We start from the raw sequence: 8,567 nt of genomic DNA, 5'->3' as shown, positions 1-8,567 counted from the left end.
TTATGAAGCCAGCATCATCCTGATACCAAAACCTGGCAGAGACATAACCAAAAAAGAGAATTTCAGACCAATATCCTTGATGAACATTGATGCAAAAATCCTCAATAAAATACTGGCAAACTTTTCTGATACAGTTTCTCTCATACTAGTGTCACAAACGTTGTTCAAAATTCTATTAGCGTTTTATATTTCTTAATCTGTGTTATGGACTGGACTGTGCCTCTTCCCTCAGTCTCCAAAATTCATATGCTGAAGTTCCAGCTCCAAGCACCACAGAGCATGACTGTTGGAGACACGATATCTAAAGAGAACATTTAAGTAAAATAAAGTCTAGTGGGTGAGCTGTGCCCTAATCCAATATGATTAGGGCATCCTTATAAGAGGCGCTTAGAATACAGATACACGCAGAAAAAGAAATTGTAAAGACGTCAGGATAAGATGATCTTCTACAAGCCAAAAAGAGAACTCAGAATGAAACCAATTTTGCCCACACCTTGATCTTGATCTTGGCATCTCTAGCCTCTAGAACTGTGAGGAAATAAATTTCCATGTTTAAGTCACCAAGTTCATGGTACTTATTTGTGCTGGCCCTAGCAAACTAATACCCTCTGTGTACTGATGGGTAAATAGAATGCTTTGATATTGGAATGAAGCTTTGCTTGCTTGAAGACTAGTACTATTTTTATTCGTTTTTAGTAACCTTTATATTGAAGTCTAATTTACATACAGAAAATGTGCACGAAACGTAAGTATACAGCTTCATGAATTTTTTTTTTTTTTTTGAGTCAGAGTGTGGCTCTGTTGCCCAGGCTGGAGTGTAGTGGCGGGATCTCGGCTCACTGCAAGCTCCGCCTCCAGGTTCACGCCATTCTCCTGCCTCAGCCTCCCAAGTAGCTGCGACTACGGGCACCCACCACCACGCCTGGCTAATTTTTTGCATTTTTAGTAGAGACAGGGTTTCACTGTGCTAGTCAGGATGGTCTCAACCTCCTGACCTCGTGATCCACCTGCCTCGGCCTCCCAAAGTCCTGGGATTACAGGCATGAGCCACCGTGCCCGGCCTGCTTCATAAATTTTTACAAAGTGAACATACTTGTATTACTTGTCTCTAAATTCTCAAATAGAACATTACCAGTACTCCACCATCTGTCTTCATGCCCTTTCCTAGTCACTAACTTCAAATTAACTATATCTTTGCTTTTCACACTGTAGATTGTGTCTGTTTTTGAGTTTTCTATAATAGAAACTATACAGTGCATATTTTGTTAGGTCTAGTCTCCAATGAACACTACATTGGTGCTAAATATTATGTTGGTGATTTTTATTCATGATGATGAGTGTGATGAATATGTAAATAACTCCTTCATCTCCACTGCTGTATAGTAAGTACACCAAACTTAATATATAGGTTATTTCCAGATGTGGCTATTACAAAATTCAGTCTAGTGCATATCTCTTCATGAACATATTCATGCGTTTCTGCCTGCTGTAACTATGGGTAGAAGTGCTGGCTTATGGAGTATAGATATGTCCAGCTTAAATTTATGCTGCCTAATTGTTTTCCAAACTGGTTATATCCATTTGCATTCTCACTAACATTATATGAGAGATTCAGTTGTTCCATAGTCTCACCAGTACTTAGCAATATCATTTTTTTCTTTTTGTCATTTAGCAACATATAGGTACAGATATATAAAAGCACAAATATCTTGTAATTGTAATGTGTACTTCCCTAATGATTATTAAAGTTGAGCACAAAGTCATATGTTACTTGATTCTTTGAATACATTTTTATATAGCACCAGTTATTTTGCTGGTTTTTCCACTATCTGTTTTTTAACAAGGTGACATACATTTGTTTTATTACACTTTAAGTTCTGGGATACATGTGCAGAACGTGCATGTTTGTTACATAGGTATATATGTGCTATGGTGGTTTGCTGCACCCATCAACCTGTAATCTACATTAAGTATTTCTCCTGGGGCTATCCCTTCTCTAGCCCTGAAACCCCGGACAAGCCCTGGTGTGTGATATTCCCCTTCCTGTGTCTATGTGTTCTTATTGTTCAGCTCCCACTTATGAGTGAGAACATGCAGTGTTTGGTTTTCTGTTCCTGTGTTAGTTTGCTGAGAATGATGGTTTCCAGGTTCATCCATTTCCCTGCATAGGACATGAACTCATCCTCTTTTATGTCTGCATAGTATGCTATGGTGCATATGTGCCACATTTTCTTTATCCAGTCTATTATTGATGGGTATTTGTGTTGGTTTCAAGTCTTCGCTATTGTGAATAGTGCTGCAATAAACATACATGTGCATGTGTCTTTATAGTAAAATGATATATAATCTTTTGGGTATATAATGCAGTAATGGGATTGCTGGGTCAAATGGTATTTCTGGTTCTAGATCCTTGAGGAATCGCCACACTGTCTTCCACAATGGTTGAACTAATTTACACTCCCACCAACAATGTAAAAGCATTCCTATTTCTCCACATCCTCTCCAGCATCTGTTGTTTCCTGACTTTTTCATGATTGCCATTCTAACTGGCATGAGATGGTATCTCATTGTGTTTTTTTGATGTGCATTTCTCTAACGACCAGTGATGATGAGCTTTTTTTCATATGTTTATTGCCCACATAAATGTCTTCTTTTGAGAAGTGTCTGTTCATATCCTTTGCGCATTTTTGATGGGGTTGTTTGTTTATTTCCTGTAAATCTGTTTAATTTTCTTATAGATTCTGGATGGATAGATTGCAAAAATTTTCTCCCATTTTGTACGTTGCCTGTTCACTCTGATGATAGTAGTTTCCTTTGCTGTGAAGAAGCTCTTTAGTTTAGTGAGATCCCATTTGCCAGTTTTGGCTTCTGTTGCCATTGCTTTTGATGTTTTAGTCATGAAGTCTTTGCCTGTTCCTATGTCCTGAATGGTATTGCCTAGGTTTTCTTCCTGGGTTTTTGTGGTTTTAGGTCTTACGTTTAAGTCCTTTATCCCTCTTGAGTTAATTTTTGTCTAAGGTGTAAGGAAGGGGTCCAGCTTCAGTTTTCTGCATATGGCTAGCCAGTTTTCCCAACACCATTTATTAAACATGGAATCCTTTATCCCATTGCTTGCTTTTGCCAGGTTTGTCAAAGATCAGATGGTTGTAGATGTGTGGCATCATTTCTGAGGCCTCTGTTTTGTTCCATTGGTCTATATATCTGATTTGGTACCAGTATCATGCTATTTTTGTTACTGTAGCCTTGTAGTATAGTTTGAAGTCAGGTAGTATGAACTTCCAGTTTAGTTCTTTTTGCTTAGGATTGTCTTGGCTATATGGGTTCTTTTTCAGTTCCACATGAAATTTACAGGAGATTTTTCTAATTCTGTGAAGAAAGTCAATGGTAGCTTGACAGGGATAGCATTGAATCAATAAATTACTTTAGGCAGTTTGGCCATTTTCATGATATTGATTCTTCCTATCCATGAGCATGGAATGTTTTTCCATCTGTTTGTGTCCTCTCTTATTTCCTTGAGCAGTGGTTTGTAGTTCTCCTTGAAGAGGTCCGTCACATCCCTTGTAAGTTGGATTCCTAGGTATTTTATTCTTTTTGTAGCAATTGTGAATGGGAATTCACTCATGATTTGTCTCTCTGTTTGTCTGTTATTTGTGTATAGGAATGCTTGTGATTATTCCACATTGATTTTGTATCCTAAGACTTTGCCAAAGATGTTCATCAGCTTAAGGAGATTTGGGGCTGAGACAATGGGGTTTTCTAAATATACAATCATGTCATCTGCAAAACAAGGAAGAAGTCAAATCCCTGGATAGATCAATAACAAGTTCTGAAATTGTGGCAATAATTAATAGCCTACCAATCAAACAAAGCCCAGGACCGGATGGAATCACAGCCGAATTCTACCAGAGGTACAAACAGGAGCTGGTATCATTCCTTCTGAAACTATTCCAAACAATAGAGAAAGAGGGACTCCTCCCTAACTCATTTTATGAGGCCAGCGTCATCCTGATACCAAAACCTGGCAGAGACACAACAAAAAAAGAAAATTTCAGGCCAATATCCCTGACAAACATCGATGCAAATATCCTCAATAAAATACTGGCAAACCAAATCCAGCAGCACATCAAAAAGCTTATCCACCAGGATCAAGTTGGCTTTATCGCTGGGATGCAAGGCTAACTCAACATACCCAAGTCAATAAACATAATCCATCACATAAACAAAACGAATGACAAAAAACACATGATTATCTCAATAGAAGAAGAAAAAAAGGCGTTCTATGAAATTCAACACCCCTTCATGCTAAAAACTCTCAATAAACTAGGTATTGATCGAATGTATCTCAAAATAATAAGAGCTATTTACGAAAAACTCACAGCCAATATCATACCAAATGGGCAAAAGCTGGAAACATTCCCTTTGAAAAGTGACACAAGACAAGGATGCCCTCTCTTACCACTCCTATTCAGCACAGTATTGGAAGATCTGGCCAGGGCAATCAGGCAAGAGAAAGATAGAGTATCCAACATACCTGTATTATTTAACACCACTACTAACCTTACTAATTTTGAAAGGCTGTTTTCCCTGTATTCTGTGTTATGGTTTCTCTTGTGATTTGTGAAGGTGCAGCTCAAGCCCATGGAGGTTAACCTGTAGTTGGCCAGGTTGAGGGTGCTGGTCAGGGGTGCTTTAAGGATGTGCTAGGGCTAGAAGGGGTGGCTCTGGGCTGGATGCCAGCAGCTGCCTACTCTTTGTATCAGAGCCTCACACAGAACTTCTGGAAAAATGATTGAAGAACTGAAGAGAAAAGAAGGCAGTCCTAAAGGGTATTTCATGAAGCAGAGTATCGGGAACTTCTGTCACACAGTTAGACTTATACATGCAGTGGCCAATAATCAAGAGAAACCAAAAGTTGAGGCAGGTCAGTCCTGAAATATTTTATTTCCAACATGGAGAAAAACATCACTTGAAGACAGCACAAAATCCTTTGAAAAGAATAAGGCCTTTCAGATAGTTTATGAGGCTATCTTATAGCAAGGCCAATGTCAGGCAGATGACAAAGTGAATTTTTGTTTTATTCTGTTTAGCAACGTGGATGGCCACCTCTCTGAACTTGGTGGATGAGTGTCTTTCCCAGTGAACTACGGTGCCAGTTCAGAGGACTGACTGCTGCAGGATTGTAGTGATTAGGCTGCCAAGGTCTGCATGAAATTTACTGAGGAGGAAGAAGAGAAAGGCTGCCTCTCCAAGACGGCTTAAAGCCTCATGAGAGGAACTTAGCTGTTTCTTCCTCTTCCTTTCAATGTGAAAATTTATATACCTGCCTATCCACTATAAAAATGCTTCAGTGCTTATAAAACACAGAGACTCTCCTTCGGCCTGCAGATATGCTTGGAACTCTACATATTATATATAATTATTGCTTTATATAATCAGTCTTTGCATATATATATATGTACACATACATATGCACACACATATATACATGGTCTTAGAGTTTCAATTTTCACATTTATTTTCAATGATTAAATATCTTTATTTTATAATTTGCATCAAGTAATCCTAATATCTGAAATAAATTAAAGATATTCATTTGTGCTTTTTATTTCTTACTTGCCCGGAAAATTTCTGTGAATTAGAACTTTTTCAGTGGGCTATCTTTGAAGTCTGAGTGGTTGATAACTCATTCTCTGACTTATGTTTATGTTTGCTTATTCTAGTGTCATGAAGCTTCTTCTAACCTGGGCCTCTGTATGTTCTTCATTATTTAGCTTGAGATTTGATAGCCCATCAAAGCAGTGTAAATATAAATGCTGACTTAACATGAGCATTAATCTATTGTCATAAATTCTTAAATAAGACTTTTTAACTCCTCCATGAAACCAAGTCTGAATGGACTAGTTTCATCCTTGTTGTTGCTGTTGTTGACTCTGTCCTACTCTAGGGGTTGTAGCCCTTCAATAATCCGAATTTCATGAGGGCATCTCTGTTCTAATTTCTCACCTTGCACACAGCTAATCATTAGTCTCTCGCTTCCTTGTATGTGATTTTATCTTAAGTTCCAGGTTACCTCTAGGGGAACTACAGGCCTCCACACCCAAAAACACACATCTTCAAGATTGGAAGACAGTGATCCTATACAAATGTGAGATGATGATATCATTACAACCACATGTTGCACCTTTTGGGTTGATGTGGTTTTAAACATGCATTGAACAGATTATCTATTAGCTTTGGATCTCCTTAGACAGACTTTTAGGTAACATTCAATTTAGAAGTCTACTGGCCATTTATTTTTCTTCTAAAAAGCCAAGAAATAAACCAGGTATGGACTGTGGAAACATAAGTGTGGCTCACTGTGGGCCAGAGTGTTGGTGTGTTTTAGGCTGGAGATGAGGTTGGTACAGGCAGAGGCAGCAGCTGAGATGACAGCTGAGTGTGAAAGGGATGAGGCTCATATTTTAGGTTGAATATGGTAAAGTGGAATGTTGGCTTTCTTTGTAAGAGACAAAAGTATTTAGTAGAGTTTAGCAGAAGTGCTATTTTTCTTAAAGCTTATTATAGGCCGGGCAGAGTGGCTTACACCTGTAATTCCTAAACTTTGGGAAGCCCAGGCAGGTAGATTACTTGAGCTCAGCAATTCAAGACCAGTCTGGGCAGCATGATGAAACCCCGTCTCTACAAAAAAAACACAAAAATTAGTCAGGTATGGTGGTGTACACCTGTGGTCCCAACTACTATGGCAGAGGTGAGGGGCTGAGATAGGAGGATGATTTGAGCACCAGAGATCAAGATTGCAGTAAGCTGTGATCACACCGCTGCACTCGAGTCCATCCTGGGTGATGGAGTGAGATGCTGTTTTTTGTGTGTTTGTTTGTTTTATTTTTATTTTTAAAAAGTTTAATATATGTTTAAGAAGCAGTCTAAAACTATATGCCTAACTCCTTCCAAAAAGAAAATCCAGGTCTGGTTTTAAGGATTTTTTTTCTCTAAAGTATAAATTAGATTTTTTAAAATTTACATTGATTCCTCACTATAGAGCTTCTTACTTTGGGGTATGGGCAGGCAAAATTATGTTGAATTCAAAATTTCTGTTAATTGATGTAAACACACATTTTTCTTTTATTCACACTTCATAAAAATTCCCCGACACTTCTAAGAAAATATATAATTTTGGATATATTTGTATCAGACTATGCTCTATGAAAAATCATAGGGTAAATAAAATGAAAACATTACAAAAATCAGTAGTGATGTTTATTTAGAAAACAATTTCTTTTGAACAGTTCTTTGGATAAAGCATCTTTCACATCTCTGTTCCTCAGACTATAGATCATGGGATTCAACATGGGGATCACAGTGGTATAAAATACAGCTACCATTTTCCCCTGCTCCACGAACTCTTCTGTTGGAGGTCTAAGATACGTGAAGAAAAGAGCTGAATAGAAAATAGTAACAGCTGTCAGATACGAGCCACAGGTAGAAAAAGCTTTGCACCAGCCTTCTGTAGAGCGTATCCTTAGGGTGGCAGGAAATATGTAGAGATAGGAAATGAGGATGATAAGGAGAGAATAAGTGAAGTTGAAACCAGCCACAACAAACATTGACAACTCCTTGTTGTAAGTGTCAGAACAAGCCAGCTTAATCAGTGGTGGGTCCCCACAGTAGAAGTGATTAATTGCGTTGAGGCCACAGAAGGCTAGGTTGTAGGTCCACTTGGTCTCCATCAGGCCAGTGAGTGCTCCATACACGTAAGGCACCATGATGAGGAAGGAGCACACAGTCTTGGACATTTTGCTGCCATAAAGCAGAGGGTTGCAGATGGCCACGTACCGGTCAAAGGCCATCACAGCCAGGATGTAGATCTCAACATGGACCAAGGCAATGAAAAGGTAACATTGCACAAGACAGGCAGGATAGGAAATGCTTTTCTTCTCTGAAAGGAAAATCTCCAGCATCTTTGGAGTCACATTGGAAGAGAAGCACAGATCCACGAAGGATAAGTGGCTCAGGAAAAAGTACATGGGCGTGTGGAGCCGGGCGTTGGCCTGGATGAGGACAGTCATGCCAAGATTCCCTGCCACCGTGACCATGTAAATGGCCAGAAACAGCGTGAAGAGGAGAATCTCTAATTCCTGGTGATTGGCCAGTCCCAGGAGAATGAACTCAGTCACCAACGTGAAGTTTCTTCTCATAATTTCCTTCAGTGGGAAATGAGAATGTTGGTTTCGTAGATATTTTTTAAAGGGCAAACATTTTTTATATTTTCTTAGAACATTGTTTTGCATTGCTCCTCTGTAGTTTTTCTGACTTTGTTTTGTGTCAGGAGACACTAGAGATAGTGATTTAATTGAAACAGTGTCTAATCTTTTCAGTTTGTGTCACTTAATTTCTTACTCATATTCATTTCTATTGTATCTATTTCTTTTACATTTTGCTTTTTTATCTCACATCTTTAATGCTCAGATTTTGCCACCAGTGCTAATAAACAAATGAATAATCACCACTTTTGTAAATTAATTGTTTAGATAACTTAGCAATAAGTTATCTATCTTAACTCAACTATA

General features: G+C 38.5%; 1 protein-coding gene across 1 annotated transcript; it reads right to left on the bottom strand.

The window, feature by feature from the left end:
• Positions 1–242: 242 nt before the first annotated feature.
• LOC116467836 (olfactory receptor 5M8-like) lies at positions 243–8,195 on the bottom strand. Its single transcript, XM_032151488.2, has 2 exons — positions 7,271–8,195; positions 243–301 (listed from the first exon to the last, which is right to left on the bottom strand). The coding sequence occupies exons 1-2, from the start codon at positions 8,193–8,195 to the stop codon at positions 243–245; spliced, it is 984 nt and encodes a 327-aa protein (XP_032007379.2).
• Between the last annotated feature and the right edge of the window lie 372 nt (positions 8,196–8,567).

The sequence above is a fragment of the Hylobates moloch genome, unplaced genomic scaffold (assembly GCF_009828535.3).
Source record: "Hylobates moloch isolate HMO894 unplaced genomic scaffold, HMol_V3 SCAFFOLD_5, whole genome shotgun sequence".
NCBI classification, from domain to species: domain Eukaryota; kingdom Metazoa; phylum Chordata; class Mammalia; order Primates; family Hylobatidae; genus Hylobates; species Hylobates moloch.
The sequence above is the reverse complement of the archived record's forward strand: the minus strand, read 5'-3'. Positions and strand labels throughout refer to the sequence as shown.

What these genes read in the sequence shown, in the direction of transcription:
- LOC116467836 (XM_032151488.2), bottom strand. Translation starts at nt 8,195, where the DNA reads ATGAGAAGAAACTTCACGTTGGTGACTGAGTTCATTCTCCTGGGACTG. An exon ending in AGAACTGTTCAAAAGAAATT is followed by an intron (nt 302 to 7,270) that starts GTTTTCTAAATA and finishes TGTTCTCTTTAG; the next exon opens with ATATCGTGTCTCCAACAGTC.